The 22,774-nt window shown below is 44.8% G+C and overlaps 1 protein-coding gene across 7 annotated transcripts in view; it reads right to left on the reverse strand.

Moving 5' to 3' along the window:
* WWOX (WW domain containing oxidoreductase) overlaps positions 1–22,774 on the reverse strand; it is a 1,758,901-nt gene that overhangs the window by 1,225,164 nt on the left and 510,963 nt on the right. For all 7 annotated transcript variants that reach the window (XM_063945377.1, XM_063945376.1, XM_063945379.1 and 4 more), the window contains one exon: positions 15,272–15,457. In XM_063945377.1, coding sequence (XP_063801447.1) covers positions 15,272–15,457 — 186 coding nt within the window. The remainder of the gene's footprint in view (positions 1–15,271; positions 15,458–22,774) is intronic.

Raw genomic sequence — 22,774 nt, forward strand, 5'->3', positions numbered from 1 at the left:
TCTCTGCTGAATTAAGGAATAGCAACTTCTGGAACTTGGGAATCCGTGCGAGCCCAATGACCTCTTACTTGTAGAACACAAATAGATAGATACCCTGATAATAACCTTGGTATCTCAACATCAGCTTCCTCATATGTTTAAAAGATAAATATAAACAGAGCCAGGATGAGTTTTGGCAGACTATAATGTTTTTAAGTATACCCATGGTATGGCTGAAACACAAATCAAAATAACTAGTTGATGTTTTGTAATTGAGTCAGACAGAATAATTAAACGCCAGCTGTTTGTTACTTCACTTTTTTGCTATGGGAGGAAAGCACTAAAAAATGTCCGCAAGAAAAGTTCCTGATAAACTTAAAATCTAAGAACATTTTGTTACCGGCCGCCGGTGTGGCTTTATTGGGGGCATCTTAGATCTGAGTGTACCCTGAATGGTTTGGTTTGGAGATCAGTTTACCCTCTCATAGCTCAGAAAGTACAAAGTGGCAGCTATAGTAAAATATATATTTATATACACACACACACACACACACATATGTGTATTTATATATACATACATAAACACACGGTGCCATAACTAGACATTTTGGGGTGGCCTGTGCCAGAAAGAGAAATGCGTCATCCCCCCTCACTGATATTCAAAACAGGGATAGCGCTGGCCACAGATGCGTGGCAAAAATAAAGAGGTGTGGTCACAGAATAGTACCAGTTCCCATTACACCGCACAGTAGTGTTTGTTACTCACATTACATCAAACAATAGTCCCCTTATATATTTTATGCCAAACAGCAGAGCTACTTATACACCTTGCACAACCGTAGTGCCCCTTATACGCACCAGACAGCAGGGCCCTTTATACAAGTTGCCAGTGCCAATTTCGAGGGACTGTCTCACGTAGTAGGACTTTTGTATGGATTTTGGGTTAGTTGGGAGATTTACCCCACTGAGTGATGCCCCTTCAATGTACTCAGTCCCAAATCTTCAAGCTTAAACAATTTTACACTTACAACAGGGTCACCTCAGTCAGCTTCGTCCCTGATCTGTCTGGCCCACCCCTCCTGACACCGGCCTCCATAACATGTACTGTAGCAACTCCAATCCCCCCCCTCCCGCAAACTGGGCTGAACATACTGTAGTGCTTGAAGGACGACATTGCAGTCTTCCAAAAGCTGGGCATTACAAGGTATGCAAACTAAGGATAGAAATGGGTAATCCCAGAATACAAAGTTCCAGGGTTCAAATCCAAACAAAACAGAACTGGTAAATACAGAAGAAATAACAGCAGTTCGGGAAACCTACATTTACACTTTTTGCTGACAAAATTGTGACCTATTCTTTAGGAGCTATATATGGTTTATGTAGAGCTTTAATACAAAAGAATTCCAACAAAAATTTTGCCATTTTATACCTCTGGCAGAACCAAAGAGTTTCCATGTGTGTGATCACTGTGGGTCCCATAAAATAAATAAACCCATCACACAGAAAAAGAGAATGGTCACAGGACAGTTGGCCACACAAAAGTAATAAGACAAAGGGGCAGGTTTATCAACGAGCAAAAACCACTTGGCTAAGCTAGCCCTTACCACCATGGATCTATATTGCTGGGGTAGCTGATATTTCTATTACTGTTGAGAACTATCAATCAACCCTATATCACAAGCTCGCTGACTAGGTGTCATACTTGACTCAGAACTGTCCTTTTTACCCCACATTCAATCTGTCTCAAAATCATGTTACATGCATCTAAGAAACATATCCAAAATACGATCATACCTTACACAAGACACTGCTAAAACCCTAATCCATGCTCTCATTATCTCCAGCATTGATTATTGCAATAGTCTTCTTACTGGTCTTACTAAGAAGAGACTCTCACCATTACAATCCATTCTGAAAGCAGATGCGAGGCTAATATTCCTCGCTAGACGTTCATTGTCTGCAGACTCACTTTGTCAGTCCCTCCATTGGCTACCGGTATTCTACCGTATTCAATATAAAAGTAAAATTTTAAACCTACCGGTAAATCTATTTCTCCTAGTCCGTAGAGGATGCTGGGGACTCCGTAAGGACCATGGGGTATAGACGGGCTCCGCAGGAGATAGGGCACCTAAAAAGAACTTTGACTATGGGTGTGCACTGGCTCCTCCCTCTATGCCCCTACTCCAGACCTCACTTAGAGAACTGTGCCCAGAGGAGATGGACAATACAAGGCAGGATTTAGCAATCCAAGGGCAAGATTCATACCAGCCCACACCAATCATACCTTGTAACCTGGAACATACATAACCAGTTAACAGTATGAACAAACGACAGTAACGGTCCAAGACCTATTCCAACTGTAACAGAACCCTTATGTAAGCAACAACTATATACAAGTCTTGCAGAGTTTCCGCACTGGGATGGGCGCCCAGCCTCCTCTACGGACTAGGAGAAATAGATTTACCGGTAGGTTTAAAATCTTATTTTCTCTTACGTCCTAGAGGATGCTGGGGACTCAGTAAGGACCATAGGGTTTATACCAAAGCATCCAATCGGGCGGGAGAGTGCGTATGACTCTGCAGCACCGACTGAGCAAACGCTAGGTCCTCATCAGCCAGGGTATCAAACTTGTAGAATTTAGCAAAAGTGTTTGACCCCGACCAAGTCGCCGCTCGGCAAAGCTGTAATGCCGAGACGCCTCGGGCAGCCGCCCAAGAAGAGCCAACCTTCCTAGTGGAATGGGCTTTAACCGAATTTGGTACCGGCAATCCAGCCGTAGAATGAGCCTGCTGAATCGTATTACAGATCCAGCAAGCAATAGTCTGCTTCGAAGCAGGTGCGCCAATCTTATACAGGACAAACAGAGCCTCTGTTTTCCTAATTTTAGCCATTCTGGCTACATAAATCTCTAAGGCCCTGACTACATCCAGGTATCTGGAATCCTCCAGGTCACTTGTAGCCACAGGCACCACAATAGGTTGATTCATATGGAATGAAGAAACCACTTTAGGCAAAAATTGCGGACGTGTCCTCAATTCAGCTCGATCCACATGAAAAATCAAGTAGGGGCTTTTGTGTGATCAAGCCGCCAATTCAGACACTCGCCTTGCTGATGCCAAGGCCAACAGCATGACCACCTTGCAGGTAAGAAATTTCAACTCAACCTTGGTAAGCGGTTCAAACCAGTGTGATTTTAAGAACTGCAACACCACGTTCAAGTCCCATGGTGCCACTGGAGGCACAAAAGGGGGCTGGATGTGCAGCACTCCCTTTACAAACGTCTGGACTTCTGGAAGAGAAGCCAATTCCTTCTGAAAGAAAATCGAGAGGGCCGAAATCTGTACCTTAACAGAGCCTAATTTCAGGCCCATATCCACTCCTGTCTGTAGGAAGTGGAGAAAACGACCCAGATGAAAATCTTCCGTAGGCGCATTCTTGGACTCACACCAAGACACATACTTTCGCCAGATACGGTGATAATGTTTTACCGTCAACTCCTTCCTAGCCTTTATTAAAGTAGGGATGACCTCTTCCGGAATCCCCTTTTTTCGCTAGGATTCGGTGTTCAACCGCCATGCCGTCAAACGTAACCGCGGTAAGTCTTGAAATACACAGGGCCCCTGTTGCAACAGGTCTTCCCTGAGAGGAAGAGGCCAGGGATCTCCTGTGAGCATCTCTTGTAGATCCGAGTACCAGGCCCTTCGAGGCCAGTCTGGGACAACGAGTATCGTCTGTACTCTTCTTCGTCTTATGATCCTCAACACTTTTGTGATGAGAGGAAGAGGAGGAAACACGTAGACCGATTTGAACACCCACGGTGTTACCAGAGCGTCTACTGCTACTGCCTGAGGGTCCCGAGACCTGGCACAATACCTCCGAAGCTTTTTGTTGAGGCGTGACGCCATCATGTCTATTTGAGGAGTTCCCCAAAGACGCGTTACGTCTGCAAAGACTTCTTGATGAAGTCCCCACTCTCCTGGATGGAGATCGTGTCTGCTGAGGAAGTCTGCTTCCCAGTTGTCCACTCCCGGAATGAAGACAGCCGACAGAGAGCTTACATGATTTTCCGCCCAGCGAAGGATCCTTGTGGCTTCCGCCATCGCGACTCTGCTTCGTGTCCCGCCTTGGCGGTTCACATGAGCCACTGCTGTGACATTGTCTGATTGAATCAGAACCGGTAGGTTTAGAAGAAAACTCTCCGCTTGTCGAAGGCCGTTGTAAATGGCCCTGAGTTCCAACACATTGATGTGTAGACAGGACTCCTGGTCTGACCAAAGACCCTGAAAATTTTTTACCTGTGTGACCGCTCCCCATCCTCGGAGGCTCGCATCCGTGGTAACCAGGATCCAATCCTGAATTCCGAACCTGCGACCCTCCAGGAGGTGAGCACTTTGCAACCACCACAGGAGGGACACTCTGGCCCCTGGGGACAGAGTTATTTTTCGATGTAAGTGCAGATGGGACCCGGACCACTTGTCCAGAAGGTCCCATTGAAAAGTCCTTGCATGGAACCTTCCGAAGGGAATTGCCTCGTAGGCCGCCACCATTTTTCCCAGAACTCGAGTGCATTGGTGAACTGACACCCTTTTCGGTTTTAGCAGGTCTCTGACCATGTTCTGGATGTCCTGGGCTTTCTCTATTGGGAGGAAGACCTTCATTTGTTCCGTATCCAGTATCATACCTAGGAACGTTAGTCGAGTTGTCGGAATCAACTGTGACTTCGGTAGATTTAGAATCCAACCGTGTTGCTGGAGCACTCTCAGAGAGAGCGCCACACTGCTTAGCAATTTCTCCCTTGATCTCGCTTTTATCAGGAGATCGTCCAAGTATAGGATAATTGTTACTCCATGCTTGCGCAGGACCACCATCATTTCCGCCATTATCTTGGTGAAAATCCTCGGGGCCGTGGAGAGTCCAAACGGCAACGTCTGAAATTGGTAATGACAATCCTGTACAGCGAATCTCAGGTATTCCTGATGGGGGGCATATATGGAGACATGAAGGTACGCATCCTTTATGTCCAGAGGCACCATAAACTCCCCTTCCTCCATGTTGGCTATTATCGCTCTGAGAGATTCCATTTTGAATTTGAATCTTTTTATGTACAGGTTTAGGGATTTCAGATTCAAAATAGGTCTGACCGAACCGTCCGGTTTCGGGACCACAAATAGGGTTGAGTAGTAACCTCTTCCCTGCTGGTGCAGGGGGACCTTGATTATCACTTGCTGTATACACAGCGTCTGAATTGCAGCTAACACTATGGGGGTCATTCCGAGTTGTTCGCTCTGTAAATTTTTTCGCATCGCAGCGATTTTCCGCTTAGTGCGCATGCGCAATGTCCGCACTGCGACTGCGCCAAGTAAATTTGCTATGCAGTTAGGAATTTTACTCACGGTTTTTTCTTCGTTCTGGTGATCGTAATGTGATTGACAGGAAGTGGGTGTTTCTGGGCGGAAACAGGCCGTTTTATGGGTGTGTGCGAAAAAACGCTACCGTTTCTGGGAAAAACGCGGGAGTGGCTGAAGAAACGGAGGAGTGTCTGGCCGAACGCTGGGTGTGTTTGTGACGTCAAACTAGGAACGACAAGCACTGAACTGATCGCAGATGCCGAGTAAGTCTGGAGCTACTCAGAAACTGCTAAGAGGTGTGTGGTCGCAATTTTGAGAATCTTTCGTTCGCAATTTTAAGAAGCTAAGATTCACTCCCAGTAGGCGGTGGCTTAGCGTGTGTAAAGCTGCTAAAAGCAGCTTGCGAGCGAACAACTCGGAATGAGGGCCTATATCCCTTTCCGATGTGGAAGCTGGTAGGGCCGATTTGAAAAATCGGCGCGGGGGCACCTCCTCGAATTCCAATTTGTAACCCTGGGAAACTATGTCCAACACCCAGGGATTCAGGTCTGAACTGACCCAGGCCTGACTGAAAAGTCGAGGACGTGCCCCCACCGGTGCGGACTCCCTCAGGGGAGCCCCAGCGTCATGCTGTGGGCTTTGGAGCAGCCGGGGAGGACTTTTGTTCCTGGGCACCTGCCGAAGCAGGTGCTCTTTTGCATCTGCCCTTACCTCTGGCGAGGAAAGAGGATCCCCGACCTCTTCTGGATTTGTGCGACCGAAAGGACTGCATCTGATAGGGTGTTACTTTCTTTTGCTGTTGGGGAATATATGGTAAAAAAATTGATTTACCTGCTGTAGCTGTGGAAACCAGGTCCGTCAGCCCATCCCCAAACAATACATCACCCTTATAGGGTAGTACTTCCATATGTTTTTTGGAATCCGCATCACCCGTCCATTGGCGAGTCCATAAGGATCTTCTCGCCGAGATAGACATGGCATTGGCCCTAGAAGCTAGCAATCCAATGTCCCTTTGAGCATCCCTCATAAATAAGACTGCGTATTTTATATGGGCTAGAGTTAAGAATATAGTATCCTTATCCATATTATCAAATTGATCTGTCAGCTCATCTGTCCAAGCTGCAATTGCGCTACACACCCATGCCGACGCAATTGTCGGTCTTAGCACAGCACCTGTATGAGAATAAATACACTAAGGTAGTTTCTTGCCTGCGATCTGCAGGGTCCTTAAGGGCCGCTGTGTCAGGAGACGGTAGCGCCACTTTCTTGGACAGGCGCGTCAGGGCCTTGTCCACAGTGGGGGGTGATTCCCAAATCTCCCTGTCCTGCTTAGGGAAGGGGTATGCCATATAAATTCTTTTGGGGATCTGCGGCCTCTTTTCCGGAGTCTCCCAAGCTTTTCCAAAGAATTCATTTAATTCATGAGATGTGGGAAAGTTAATAATCTGTTTCTTTTCCTTAAACATGTGTACCCTTGTGTCGGGGACCGAGGGTTCATCCTCAATATGCAACACATCCCTTATTGCCACAATCATACACTGAATGGTTTTAGTCACCCTAGGGAGCAATTTTACTTTGTCGTAGTCGACACTGGAATCAGAATCCATGTCGGTAGTAGTGTCTTGTGTTAAGGGACGCTTTTGAGACCCCGACGGGCCCTGTGAGTCGGTCCAATCCGAGGATTGACTCCCTGATGTCCACCCTAATTCAGCCTTATCAAGCCTTTTATGTAAAGATGCCACACTTGCATTCAACATATGCCACATGTCCATCCAATCCGGAGGATTGGAGTCGGCACAACCGACGGGGACACACCACTCATTTGCTCCACCTCCTCCTTGGAGAAGCCTTCCGCCTCAGACATGTCGACACGCACGTACCGACACCCCACACACACAGGGATTAATCTATAAGGGGACAAAACCCCAACCAGGCCCTAAGGAGAGACAGAGAGAGAGTATGCCAGCACACACCAGCGCTTAAAAATACTGGAAAAAATATGACCAGATAGCGCTTTTCTATATATAATATACCAATTCCCACTCACTGCGTCGCTAATGTGCCCCCCTCCTCTTTTTTCCAGCCTATGAAGTTCAGCAGGGGAGAGACCAGGGAGCCAGCGTTTTCCTCATGCAGCTTCTGTGGAGAAAATGGCGCTGGTTAGTGCTGAGGATCAAGCCCCGCCTACCCGACGGCGGGCTTCGGTCCCAGTGATTTTTCAATTAAAATGGCGGGGAACATAGATTTACTGCCTCCGCAGCCTAATCAATCTGCATGTGTCCAAATGTGAGGTTTATTGCTGCCCAGGGCGCCCCCCCCTGCGCCCTGCACCCTTCAGTGCTGCTCTGTGTGTGTGTGACTGGGAGCAATGGCGCGCAGCGCCTTACCTCATGAAGATCTGATGTCTTCTGCCGCCTAAGATGTCTTCTGCCATCTCATCCGGCTTCTATCTTCGGCATCTGTGAGGAGGACGGCGGCGCGGCTCCGGGACGAACCCCAGGTGAGACCTGTGTTCCGACTCCCTCTGGAGCTAATGGTGTCCAGTAGCCTTAGAAGCAGTGCCCAACTTGACAAGCCAGCTCTGCTTCTCTCTCCTCGGTCCCACGATGCAGGGAGCCTGTTGCCAACAGGACTCCCTGAAAATAAAAAACCTAACAAAATTCTTCTTCAACAGAAAACTTTGGAGAGCTCTCTGCAGTGCACCCATTCTCCTCTGGGCACAAGATCTAACTGAGGTCTGGAGGAGGGGCATAGAAGGAGGAGCCAGTGCACACCCATAGTCAAAGTTCTTTTTAGGTGCCCTATCTCCTGCGGAGCCCGTCTATACCCCATGGTCCTTACGGAGTCCCCAGCATCCTCTAGGACGTAAGAGAAATACTGTTACTTACACACAAGGCCTTTAACCATACTACACCAACATACAACTCTTCACTTATCTCAAAATATCTCCCAACCCGGCCCCTTCACTCTTTGCAAGATCTACGTCTCTCATCCACACTCATTACCTGCTTCCATGCACGATTACAGGACGTTCTTTGGGCTGCACCCACTCTGTGGAATGCCATACCACGTACAATAAGACTCTCCTCTAGTCCTCAAACCTTCAAGCGTTCCCTGAAAAACTCACCTATTCAGACAAGCTTATAAAATTCCAGAACCGCTCACATGACCTTCATAGCTCTCCTATCCAATCATATCCCCACAGTACAGTCCACACTTATCCTCACATATTTTCTTTCTTCAGTCTCCTATCAATGCCTATTTCCCCATAGATTGTAAGCTTGCGAGCAGGGCCCTCCTACCTCTATGACTGTTTGTTTTTACCCAGTTTTGTCTTCTAATTGTGTCTAGTTGTAAAGTGTAATGGAATTTGCTGCGCTATATAAGAAACTGTTAATAAATAATAAATAGCTGAGCACCTATCAGCTATAATTCTTAAATAGCTTCAATAACGGATTTTAAATTTCAGCCTAATTATTGCAATGATAAATAAGCCTTCATATATCATACCTCCAAACTGTCCCGAATGTGGCTGGTCAGACTCAACTCATGGGTCTCGAAAGGAGCAGAGATTTAACAAAAAGTAGGTGTTTTACTACAGATGGAGCCTCGCTCATCTAGCCTTCTCTGCTGCGCCATAGTGCACCAAGGTTTATTAGCATAAACCTTTCATCTATTGTTCTCAGCTGCAATACAATACAGAGAGGATTAAGTCGGACAGCACTGGCTCAGTTAATCCTATGAAAGGGATAGATGAGCAGGGCTCCATGTGTATGTACAGTATGTGCAAGGAGTTTGGTCAGGTAGGGGCAGGGTGTGGCGGGATAAGGAGGCGGGACTTACTGTATCCCGCTTGTGTGTGCCTAACGTAATAAATCACAAATACATTCTTATTCCCGGAAATCAGTTCTCCCGGAAATCAGTTCTAGCCATAACCTACAGTAAGATATGTGCTTTATATGTCTACAACGAGCTGACTACAATTACTATTAGCATGCATAAAAAGGGGAATTGATGCAAGGGACGAGAGTATTATACTCCCATTATATAAATCACTAGTGAGGCCACATCTTGAATACTGTGTGCAATTTTGGGCACCATATTACAAAAAGGATATCCTGGAGCTAGAAAAGGTTCAGAGGCGGACGACCAAACTAATCAAGGGCATGGAGACGCTGGAATACGAGGAAAGGCTTGCAAGGCTAGGCATGTTTACATTGGAAAAGAGGAGACTAAGAGGGGACATGATCAACATCTACAAATATATAAGGGGTCAATACACAGAGCTTGGGAGGGACCTGTTTTCTATAAGATCAGCACAGAGAACACGTGGTCACTCGCTTAGGTTAGAGGAGAGGAATTTCCACACATTGAGGCAAAAAGGTTTTTTCACAGTAAGGACAATACGTGTTTGGCATTCCCTGCCTGAGAGAGTAGTAACTGCGGAGTCAACACCTTTAAGAATGGGTTAGATAAATTCCTATTTTATAAAGATATTCAGGGTTATGGTGCGTAAGCACGCATTATAGTTAATTTAACTAGTCCTAACATAAAAATAACTAGTCCTATAATAAGACTGCATAGGAGACCACAAATAGGTTGAATTCGATGGACAATTGTCTTTTTTCAACCTTAGTTACTATATTACAGCTAAATCACAGACAATAAACTGATGCCCTACCCATAAGCTGCAACTCATCCGTTCCTGAATTAAAGAGTAAAGAAACAATGGATTTTAGAAAAGGACATTTTGCTATAAACTTTGGCTGATCCTGCTCTACGGGAAACAGTTTTTAAAAAATCAGAGACCAGATAGAAATCTATGTCCACTAACGACAACGAAGAGAAATGATCTGAACTTGTATTTCAGACGGAAGGTTGCCGAGACAAGCAGTTGACAATTCAACATAATCTCCCATTAAGTAACAGCTCATTTATCCCACATCCCCTGGTACCCTCCACATCTGGCAAGTGAGGGAGTTGGCAGATTTATTCCTGAGCGTTAGCTCGGGAGTGCCCACAGTAACCCCCCATTGCTCCATAACTCCTACCCATTCTTCTTTCACAGGGCTGACGTGATTCTCAAAGATAAGGAAATACAGATTTAGTTACCACCTAATTAGGAGATGCTCAGTGTTTCTGTGCAAAGTGGGATTATTACTCCCGCTCGCTGCTGCCTCCTTCAATTTCAGCTACAATAAATTGTAAATGGTAAATGTAAATCAATCTGCAGTGTGTCATTTATACTATAAGCCCCTGTGTTTGGACGTGATAAAGTCTTCAGCCTGACCCTTGGCTGGTCTCACTGCTCTGAGTCCCAAGGGTTACATTTATGGATACATGATTAAAAAGTAAGCTCTACTCTGGGTCACTTGAACATTTTCAGAATAAGTATTAGATTGTTTCTCCTTCTGCCTGGATTCGTGGCCTCATATTCTAGACATGTTGTGCTTTATGCTAATGCTTTTAAGGGAGAGCCGGTGATCTTGTTAACTCATGGTGTTGCTATCAAACTAACTTTCTCCAACCATTACATAAACATTCCCATATGCAGCAGGCAGCCGTGAACTTGTTGCCATGTCAGTAAGGGAAAGGACTCAAAGGTTTTACAAGAATCACATGGAACATACAGGAGAGCTAGTTTATGGCCATACGTTATAACAACATACAGTGCATCCGGAAAGTATTCACAGCGCTTCACTTTTTCCACCTTTTGTTATGTTACAGCCTTATTTCAAAATGGAATAAAGTCATTTGTTCCCTGAAAATTCTACACACAACACCCCATAATGACAACGTGAAAAAAGGTTGTTTTTTTTAGATTTTTGCAAATTTATTAAAAATAAAAAAAACTAAGATATCACATGTAAGTAAGTATTCACAGCCTTTGCTCAATACTTTGTTTATACACCTTTGGCAGCAATTACAGCCTCAAGTCTTTTTGAATATGATGCCACAAGCCTGGCACACCTATCTTTGGGCAGATTCGTCCTTTCCTCTTTGCAGCACCTCTCAAGCTCCATCAGGTTGGATGGGGAAAGTCAGTGCACAGCCATTTTCAGATCTGTCCAGAGATGTTCAATCGGATTCAAGTCTGGGCTCTGGCTGGGCCACTCAAGGACATTCAGAGTTGTCCTGAAGCAACTCCTTTGATATCTTGGCTGTGTGCTTAGGGCCGTTGTCCTGCTGAAAGATGAACCGTCGCCCCAGTCTGAAGTCAAGAGTGCTCTGGGGCAGGTTTCCATCCAAGATGTCTCTGTACATTGCTGCATTCATCTTTCCCTCTATCCTGACTAGTCTCCCAGTTCCTGCCGCTGAAAAACATCCCCACAGCATGATGCTGCCACCACCATGCTTCACTGTAGGGATGGTATTGGCCTGGTGATGAGCGGTGCCTGGTTCCCTCCAAACATGACGCCTGGCATTCACGCCAAAGAGTTCAATCTTTGTCTCATCAGACCAGTGAATTCGATTTCTCATGGTCAGAGTCTTTCAGGTGCATTTTGGCAAACTCCAGGCGGGCTGCCATGTGCTTTTTATTAAGGAGTGGCTTCCGTCTGGCGACTCTACCATACAGGCCTAATTGGTGGATTGCTGCAGAGATGGTTGTCCTTCTGGAAGGTTCTCCTCTCTCTACAGAGGAATGCTGTAGCTCTGACAGAGTGACCATCGGGTTCTTGGCCATCTCCCTGACTAGGGCCCTTCTCCCCCGATCACTCAGTTTAGTCGGCCGGCCAGCTCTAGGAAGAGTCCTGGTGGTTCCGAACTTCTTCCATTTACGGATGGTGGAGGCCACTGTGCTCATTGGGACCTTCAAAGCAGCAAATGTTTTTCTGTACCCTTCCCCAGCTTTGTGCCTCGAGACAATCCTGTCTCAGAGGTCTACAGACAATTCCTTTGACTTCATGATTGGTTTATGCTCAGACCATGCACTGTCAAGTGCGGGACCTTATATAGACAGGTGTGTGCCTTTACAAATCATGTCCAATCAACTGAATTTACCACAGGTGGACTCCAGTTAAGCTGTAGGAACATCGCAAAGATGATCAGTGGAAACAGGATGCACCTGAGGTAAATTTTGAGCTTCATGGCAAAGGCTGTGAATACTTATGTAGATGTGATTTCTTAGTTTTTTTATTTTTAATAAATTTGCAAAAATCTCAAAAAAACTTTTTTCACGTCATTATGGGGTATTGTGTGTAGAATTTTGAGGGAAAAAATGTATTCCATTGTGGAATAAGGCTGTAACATAACAAAATGTGGAAAAAGTGAAGCGCTGTGAATACTTTCCGGATGCACTGTACCTCCCAATTGTCCAGATTTAGATGGAACAGTCCCAATTTGAGGAATCTTTGTCTCATGGGTCACAAAGTTGGAAGGTACAGTATATCATGGTCATTGCTGTTCTGCATAAGAGAATATCTGTGTACAGGTGATACCTGCACTTGCCATAGAGAACTTCAAAGTGCCAGGCACATGCCTGGTGGGTATGACCATACCAACTATAATGAAATAAACATAAGTGACGCCACCTGGCCAAATTGCAGTAGAAACAGCAAAGTTGGGATGTACGTAAAACAGTGGGAGATGTATTATTAAGGCACATATCATGCCACTAAAGCTGCTCCTACTTGGCCGTTTATCAAGACAAGGCAAGGAGCAATAACACAGATGTATAAAACTCCCGACTCCAGAGAGATCTCATTATGATCCAACAGCACATGCGTCAAGAGGGCAAGAGCCAGCGACAGGACAGCTGGCATTATGTGCTACTGGGCAGGCGGATTTTCGTAGCTTCATAAGTGCTGGTCACACTTCGGGACAATAGCTGGCTATGGCAACGCAATTACTTGCATAGGCTGAAGGTGCTTCTGGAGAAATCTCTGATATTTTCCCATGCTCAGCCTTTTAGTATATCTTAGAGAAGTGTTGACAAACTTTTTGGATAAAAACTCTGACTAATTTGGTATCACCCTCTGATACATATACCCCATGCTGTACTACCTAGTTCAGACCTGTACTTGTGGACTAATTACTATAGGTGGCGACATTATGACATGCCTCATCACTTAGGTCTTTATGCGTGTTGAGTTTATATGTTGTCCTCATTTGCATGGGTTTCCGCCACCAATCCAAAAATATACTGCTACGCTAACTGGCTTCTGACAAAAACATAACCCTAGTGAGAATGCGGTAGATTGTAAGATCCACTAGGGCAGGGACTGATGTGAATGACTAAACAGTGTATGTAAAGCGTTGTGTAGTAAGTGTGCATTATATACATAACTAAAAACGAGAGAGAGATGGCTTTTGACATGGAGGTAGCAATGTTCCATATATATAGTTTTTGAGTTCTAAGATTATGTGGACAGTACACTTTAGGTTTAAATCAGGATATGAGACAAAATGGTATTACCAGCAGACGAACGGCGGGGTGGACGGCTTTCCATAGCGTCCTGCTATGGAAAGCCGTTCACCCCCGCTAACATCGCTGGGCAGCGGGGAAAATCGCCCAGTGTGTATGCACCTTAAGTCTTGGACTGGTTAGCATAGTAGGATAGTCATGGTCCCTGTAAATTGGGGAGACCAACATGTGATATAGAAGATTAAGAACTGTATACAAGTAAGGCACGATTTCTGGGCAGGACGAGCAGACGGGGAGTAATGTTACACTCGCACCTTTTAATGCAAATTTAGAGGGTATTCTTTTTAATTTGTGGTGTGGCATGTATACTGTATGCCCCCTACTGGAAATTACAAGTCACAGGGAAATTCAATAATCCTATAAAGCAGGGGTGGGTTGTACTACACATCCCAGCATGACATGTCACATTTTTAGTATGCCCTGATAGCAAAACTGTGGTTGGGCATGCTGGGATGTGTAATCCCACAGCAGCTGAAGGGTCACTTATTACCCACCCCTGCTTTAACCAGTTAACTGATGAATCCCCCCCACCCCAAAAAAAAAAAAAAGCTCAGAAATTGTCAGGTTTTTTTTATGAGTGAATTAGGTGAAGAACATGAATTTAACCCAATCCAAAATGATTTTAGTTAAAAAAATAAAAATAAAATAAATAAATATATAAATAAAATATATTTTTTTCTTTTCTTCCCAAACATTGGAAACATCGATCGGTAACATTGTGACCATTGGAACATCGAAAACATTGCGACCATGGCGGCTTTCATTTTGAAAGCCGGAATAGCCTCCAGGCACACAGGGGGGGCTTGGGGGGGTTAATTTACACTCCCCAGCAGCTGCTATTGTCTGCAGCCGCTGGAGGGGGTGATCAGCAGCACGGCAATCAGTAAAGGAGAGTGCAGGGAGGCAGAGGGACCTCTGACAGCAGCAGCGGAGGGAAGTCTCCCTACCCTGCCTCTGCTAACACTCTGTATCTGACTGGTCGCATCCTGTGCGACCAGGTCAGATAGAGCACTTGCAGGCATGGTCGCATCTGATGTGACCATGCCAGGCTAGTGGTTAAAGGGACAAAGCCACAGGCCGAGTGATTTTATACAGGTGAAGGAAAGTGTTGTGTAATCCGTTCATGACTCAGAGTAGAGGATTCCTTATGTTTTATAATACACGCGGACACAGAAGTGTTGTTACAGAACTCATTTATCATAAGCCATGAAGAAATTACCACACACATATTCATAGGTACATGAAATGTTTCATTTCTTCTTCATTCTAATAATTCAGAGGTTCCCAACCAGTCCTCAATGCACACCAACAGCCCAGTTCTTAAGGATAGCCATACTTGAGTGCAGGTGACTTAATTAGTACCTCGTTAATCTGATGCAACCATGTGTGCTCCAGCGATGATATCACTAAAACCTGGACTGCTTGTGAGCCTTAAGGACTGAGGTTAGGAAACGTATTCATTTCTAGCACTAAGAAGAAATAAAACCTGAAAAAAAGACATGTGTGTTGTGGAACAGACCTGTGTGATTCTGAGGACACCACGATCACTCTGGATGGGACGGAATGGCGCAGTATATCCTGCAGGAGAGAGACCAGATAGAAATGGGCGAGGTGATTGACCTGGAAAGTCGTTTCAAGGTGATCTTCGGTCAGTTGCCAGGGAACCGCAAAGACCGCAGCATTGCAAATAAGCACATGGAGAGGCCTGGAAAAGACAAATGTGCAAACTGTAAGCACTATAAGCATTTAAACCTTTTTTATCACATCTGAGGCCGCTCCTCCATCCCCCTACCTCATGCCTTGAACATCTATGCTTTGCTTGCATACTGCCATCAGGCTACCTCCCGCTTGCTTGCACCTCATGTTATCTGTCAACCCTTCCCCCTAGATTGTTAGCTCTTCAGAGCAGGGCCCTCTTTCAACTTGTTATCTTAGCCCTCTTCTTTACACATTTCACTCGCAGCTCTCCCCTACTCAGCGACCATCTTTACCGCTTTTTCTCCTGCTGGTAAAGGCTCATCTCCATTTATAGCCACCAGCCCCTTGTAGTACGATGATCACTCCCTCACTACTTACGTCTTAGCTGTATTATGTATTGAGAAGTGTGGTGCTCTTTGTTACCTGTACTCTATTTCTGTTATTTATTTACTGTAATGCTAAATTTTGTCTCCCTGTACTGTCCTTTGTACGGCGCTGCAAAACACTTGTGGCGCCTTATAAATAAAATGTAATAATAATAATAATAATAATACAGGTTGAGTATCCCTTATCCAAAATGCTTGGGACCGGAGGTATTTTGGATATGGGATTTTTCCGTAGTTTGGAATAATTGCATACCATAATGAGATATCATGTTGATGGGACCTAAATCTAAGCACAGAATGCAGTTATGTTACATATACACCTTATACACACAGCCTGGAGGTAATTTTAGCCAATATTTTTTTATAATTTTGTGCATCAAACAAAGTGTGTCTACAGTCACACAATTCATTTATGTTTCATATACACCTTATACACAGCCTGAAAGTCATTTAATACAATATTTTTAATAACTTTGTGTATTAAACATAGTTTGTGTACATTGAGCCATCAAAAAACAAAGTTTTCACTATCTCACTCTCACTCAAAAAAGTCCGTATTTCGGAATATTCCGTATTTCGGAATATTTGGATATGGGATACTCAATCTGTAATAACATTAGATACAATTTTAATTTATACATTGAAGATTCCAGCAGAAAACACATCTACAGTATAACGCATTAAATAGTTTATCCAGCTCAACAAGTCCCAACATAAGACTCTAGGTGCATAAGATCAGTAGGGTCCTCTAACCACATAAATGGGAAAACACTGGTTTAACAGGGCTGAGGTGGAACTGAATGCAATCTGGCTGTGGTTTCTCCCACACTGGGTGCATGGAACTAAACACGTATACTATCGTATATTTATCTGTGCGTTTCTGCAGCTGGACTGGCCTTATCTGTATGCTTGGTTTGATACCCATCATCATTAGGGAGCATTGGCACCAGCCGTATCCTTGGTGCAAAATATATGCCTGAAAACTGACATGCAATTCCGTGGATATTCCCTCATAAACCATTGCCTACGTGAAATTGAAACCGATTGTTTGTGACTGTAATTGTATATTCTGGTTTCTGGCGTAGAGATCATGCAAAATGCACAATATATGCTCCACCCTTCATAGGTTTTCATGGCCGAGGTTGGATAGAAAAGACATACTGTTAAATAATGATATCATTCTAGTTGGGTTATCAATTAGTATGTATACTTTTCCTGCTAACCAGAAAGGTAGTGATAGGTTAGATGAGCTCTCTTTTGAAGGGATCTAGAAGAACGTATATGATGAGTGCTTGAAAAACACTTGATCTATGGTCGTCTTTAAAATCTATATAATCCAATCCATGTATGTTATAAAATTCTCCCTTCATTTCAACCATATACAATAACACACATAGGCAACACTTGACACTAGTCCAGTATGGTGGCATGATGATGTTATGAGGGGTCCATCCCTCTGCTACTACACTACACTGCTCCTCCACCCCTACTACATCTGTCACAGAGGAGACCTTTTTGGATTGGAGAACGCAATTGTGTCCTACATGCAGGGGCGGATTGGCTTTAGGGTTCATAGGGAAGATCCCCGATGAGCCAATGTGCATGTGGGGCCTGTTTTGTTTGTGGACATGTGAGGGGTGGTGCTGTCGCCATGGTTACACTGTATTCCTCTTATGCTGCCCTTGTGCGGTCACTTCTACCAATTTTTCCAGGGCCACTTTCAATTCCCAACCTGCCCAACTTTGAAAGAAAAGTGCAATGGAATATGTTAGTGCTACATAAATGTTAATAAATAAAATAATATACAGTTGCAGCCAAGAATTATAAAACCTCTCGGTGTCACTGGGCCATTCAAACAGCAGTGGAAATTTTAAACAAATTGTAATACCTAAAGCTATTTTATGCATTTAATTTGTTTTTTTCCCCTGTGGGGGCCAATTTGTTTTATTGTTTTCTGTGGGGGCCAATATGTGTGTTTTTTCCTGAGGGGGAAAATGTGATTGTTTTTCTTGTGCAATGTTTTTCATCTGCGGTTGCGCTTGTTGCACAGCGCATGCATGTACCGCAATGGTGTTTGTACAGAGTTGCAGTACATTGTCACACGCACCAAGAAGTGCATTAGAAATGTGTTGGGCATTCCTGTGTGGTTACAGGGGACTGGCTAATCAGACGCAGATGTAACGTAGTGTGGGTGTGTTGCTGAAAGTGGTTGCATATAGAGACTTTCACTTGCTCACATTGGAGGCTGTACTCAGATGGATTATCTGCACCTAGCATAGGGCTGGTGAAAGGTTCAATGGTGGCATCTAAAAACTAGAGATGAGCGGGGTCCATCCCTGAGAACCGAACTCCCCCTCGAACTTCACGTCCCGAGCCTGGCTCGGGACTTCCCGCCAGACTCAGAAACTAGAACGAGGCAAAATGTCATCATCCCGCTGTCGGATTCTTGCGTATTTTGGATTCTATATGAGGAGCCGCGCATTGCCGGCATTTTCACTCCAGTCCTGGAGAGTGTAGTGAAAGGACGTGTCTCTCTCCTCAGTGTCTGTCTGTGCGGGAAAGTGGTGTGACGACCTGCTCTGTCTTATGTGTCATTCCAGTGCTGTCTTGTGCTGCATCAGTCCAGTGGCGGTGTCTTGTGCTGCATCAGTCCAGTCACAGTATTGGTGTCCTCTGCTGCCATATGTCCAGTGCTGCTGTATAAGTCCAGTCCATTGCAGCGGTGCTGTGTTGTCCTGCACCAGTCCAGTGGTACTGCCGAATAGCCGTATAAATCCAGAGGTACTGCAGTGTAAGTCCAGTCCAGTGGTACTGCCGTGTAAGTCCAGTCCAGTGGTACTGCCGTATAAGTCCAGTGGTACTGCCGTATAAGTCCAGTCCAGTGGTACTGCCGCATAAGTCCAGTCCAGTGGTACTGCCGTATAAGTCCAGTGGTACTGCCGTGTAAGTCCAGTGGTACTACCGTATAAGTCCAGTGATACTGCCATGTAAGTCCAGTGATACTGTCGTATAAGTCCAGTGATACTGTCGTATAAGTCCAGTGATGCTACCGTATAAGTCCAGTGATACTGCCGTATTAGTCCAGTTGTACTGCCGTATTAGTCCAGTGGTATTACTGCCGTATAAGTCCAGTGGTATTACTGCCGTATTAGTCCAGTGGTATTACTGCCGTATAAGTCCAGTGGTATTACTGCCGTATAAGTCCAGTGGTATTACTGCCGTATAAGTCCAGTGGTATTACTGCCATATAAGTCCAGTCCAGTGGTACTGCTGTATAAGTCCAGTTGTACTGCCGTATTAGTCCAGTGGTATTACTGCCGTATAAGTCCAGTGGTATTACTGCCGTATAAGTCCAGTGGTATTACTGCCGTATAAGTCCAGTGGTATTACTGCCATATAAGTCCAGTCCAGTGGTACTGCCGTATAAGTCCAGTGATACTGCCGTATAAGTCCAGCGGTACTGCCGTATAAGTCCAGTGATACTGCCGTATAAGTCCAGCGGTACTGCCGTATAAGTCCAGTCCAGTGGTACTGCCATATAAATCCTGTGGTATTATTACCGTGTAAGTCCAGTGATACTGCCATGTAAGTCCAGTGGTGCTATCCTGAGCTGTATATTATTTACTCCAAATAAAGGGGTTATTAATATTTAATCCAAATCATTTTTACAAGGTTTGCCCTGTGTGGTTTAGGGGTACGCTCTTCTGTGCCACATATTGTTATATAACTCAGTCCAAATAAAAGGGTTATTATTATCAAAATTATTTTTACAGACTTTGCCATGTGTGTGTGGTTTAGGGGTACACTCTCCTGTGCCACCAACGTTGTGCGTGTATTACATCTGGGCAAATTCCAGCACATCCCATGTTTTGCACATACAATTAATTTAGTGGTGCAGAATTTTTTGAGAAATGACAGGGGCGTGCAGGAGATGCTGTCGGTGGCCCGAAAAATTGCGGCCCACTTTCGACATTCAGCCACTGCGTGCCACTCTTAGATGGGCCAGGTGTTTGTGTCACTTAGCTTAGCCATCCAGCGACCTTGGTGCACCTCTTTTACTTCTTTGCATGATGAGCTGTTTGGTGCCTAGTTTTTTTTAAGTGTTATCCTGTCTACCACTGCAGTGCCACTCCTAGATAGGCAGGTGTTTGTGCCGCCCACTTGTGTCGCTTAGCAAAGTCATCCAGCTACCTTGGTGCAACCTTTTGGCCTAAAAACAATATTGTAAGGTGTGAGGTGTTCAGAATAGACTGGAAATGAGTGGAAATAAATGTTATTGAGGTTAATAATATTGTAGGATCAAAATGACCCACAAATTCTGTGATTTTAGCTGTTTTTGTCAAAAATCATCCAAATCCAAAACCAAAACCCAATAGGGTGGTTTGGGCAAAACCAATCCAGTTCCAAAACACGAGCGAGGATCCAGATCCAAAACACAAAACACGAAAAGTGCCCGCCGCACATCTCTTCTAAAAACGCACAAAACATGATTGTAGACACTGGCAGTAGACATCTCAGTCCTTGCATATTTGGATGCACAGATGCACACCAGGGAAGATACTGTAGTGTGATTAGCACAAAATCACAGACGCAACTGCAGCAAAAGGCACAAGGAAGGCCGCAACTGCGTCCAACTCATAATCCGACCCTACGAGGAGGAATCCCAACCCCTCAACAGACCCCGCCCCCATTAGGGCTGCATCCATAAATTTCCTGGGCTGATTTTCCATCCCAATTCGCCCCTGCCTACATGCACAGCGAAGCCTAGACCTCTGATGAGGAAACCCTGCAACGGTTACTCCTGCTCACAGACAAATAACAGTACAACATTTTGAAGCATATCATAGTCTCCAAACTACAAATTACTAATGGGCCCTACACACTGGGCGATAATACTGAAAGATATGAACAATCTCATTCATTAATGAACGAGATACCGTTCATATCTTTGAGTGTGGAGGCCCCAGCGATGAACGATGCGCGGCCCCGCGCTCGTTCATCGCTGGTGCCCCGTCGCTTGTGCATATGGACGATCTTGTCCATATTTGCCTACACTGCTATGGAGCCGGGTGACGGGGGGAGTGAAGAAACTTCACTCCCCCCGTCACTGCCCCCCTGCCGCCGGGTCGTCCGTATACACCGTCGGGCAGCTCAGCGGCGGATCTGTCAGTGTGTAGGGCCCATAACAAAACCCGAGCAAATCAGCTTAAAATAATGGAAGAACGGGAAGCAACTAACATTGTTAGTACCCATCTATTACTTGTAAATGTTTCTATATGTTGTAATGGTTGTGTCACTCTGGACATTTTGTTTGGACTACACTAGGGCAGGATTGACATATAATATTGCTGTAAGTGTATATGACATATGTACTTCTGTATTTACCTATGTGTCCTCATTCTTTATCTAGCGGTTTTGTGCCATATGGCACTCGCTTGGAGCTACTGGGAGCGATTCACACTTCTTCCTGAATTTAGCATCTTGTTCACATCCTAGCTGCATACAAATTTGTTTAATAGTGTATCGGGCACACTAAACTAGCATTTATGCAGGTATAAAATCATTAGGCATAAGGATTACATGGCACATGGCATGGTGCGAGTTGATTGCGTGGTGCGGGTTGCTTATATTGGCATTGTCTTTTGCTCTTTTACCACAGATGTACATGAAAAGCCAGTCAGCAGTCAGATTACCCTTGCATTGTGCTTTTGTTGCATAAGTGAAGAGAAGAAGATGCATATTTAAAAAAAAAAAACAATTGGGAATAGTGACCTGTCGTGAGCCACCTTGTCTGAAGTCTCGAGTGAAGCGAGCCCGCGAGGGTCTACGTTTGTAGTGTTGGTGGTCACAGAACATGAAATATACAAGCTTTGGCCAAAAAAACAATAGGTGCTGACCATTTTTGTGTTGACCACTGTTATGATGACCTTTTGAACCTGTCGACTCTTTGTACCTGCTGACCATAACCACTGTCGGCCTTTTATGTGTCAACCTAATGCATGCCAACTTATTGAATGTATACCTAGACATTGCAGAATTATATATAAGAAACTTCATGCCACTTACAGTAGTTGTCCAGATTTTTTAGTTAAAAATGGCAGTACCCCCACCCCCCAAACCCCCCCCCCAAAACAAACCCACCAACAACAAAAAATGGCTGTACCCCTAAGTATTATTTATTACCAGTTATTTATATAGCGCACACATATTCTGCAGCACTTTACAGAGAATATTTTGGCCATTCACATCAGTCCCTGCCCCAGCAGAGCTTACAATCTATATTCCCTACCGCATGTACATGCAGACACATTCACACTAGGGTTAATTTTGTTTGGCGCCAATTAACCTACCAGTATATTTTTGGATTGTGGGAGGAAACCGGAGTAAACCCACACAAGTACAGGGAGAACATACAAACTCCACATGGGCCATGGTGGGAATCGAATTATAACCTCAGTGCTGTGGGGCAGTAATACTAACCACTACACCATAAGTAAACATCACTTTATCATTTTAATGAGTAACCCTGTTATATTTACTAAGCAATGCATTTTCAAAACCCGATTTTTGCTTGCTATGTTTAAAAGGGCAATAATAGCAAATGCAATAAATGGCTTGTTCTATTACCTGTGTTGCTCTTTTAAATCTGGCAGTAAAATCAGAAAAATATCAAGGGTTTGCAAAATCCGCTGCTTAGTAACCATTCCCCTTATAGGCTCTACACACAGGCCTACTGGCCGCCGAGGTGCCTGATGGCCGTTGAGGCCGACACGTGACCCGGCGGCGCACGGGGGGGGTGACTGAAAGGGGGAGTGAAGTTTCTTCACTCCCCCCGTCACCTGGCCCCATAGCCCTGCATGCTAATATGGACGAGATTGTCCATATTGGTTTGCATTTTTAACGAGCCGGCATCGACGATGAACAAGTGTGGGGTCGCG

This window comes from Pseudophryne corroboree, chromosome 11 (assembly GCF_028390025.1).
Source record: "Pseudophryne corroboree isolate aPseCor3 chromosome 11, aPseCor3.hap2, whole genome shotgun sequence".
NCBI classification, from domain to species: Eukaryota; Metazoa; Chordata; class Amphibia; order Anura; family Myobatrachidae; genus Pseudophryne; species Pseudophryne corroboree.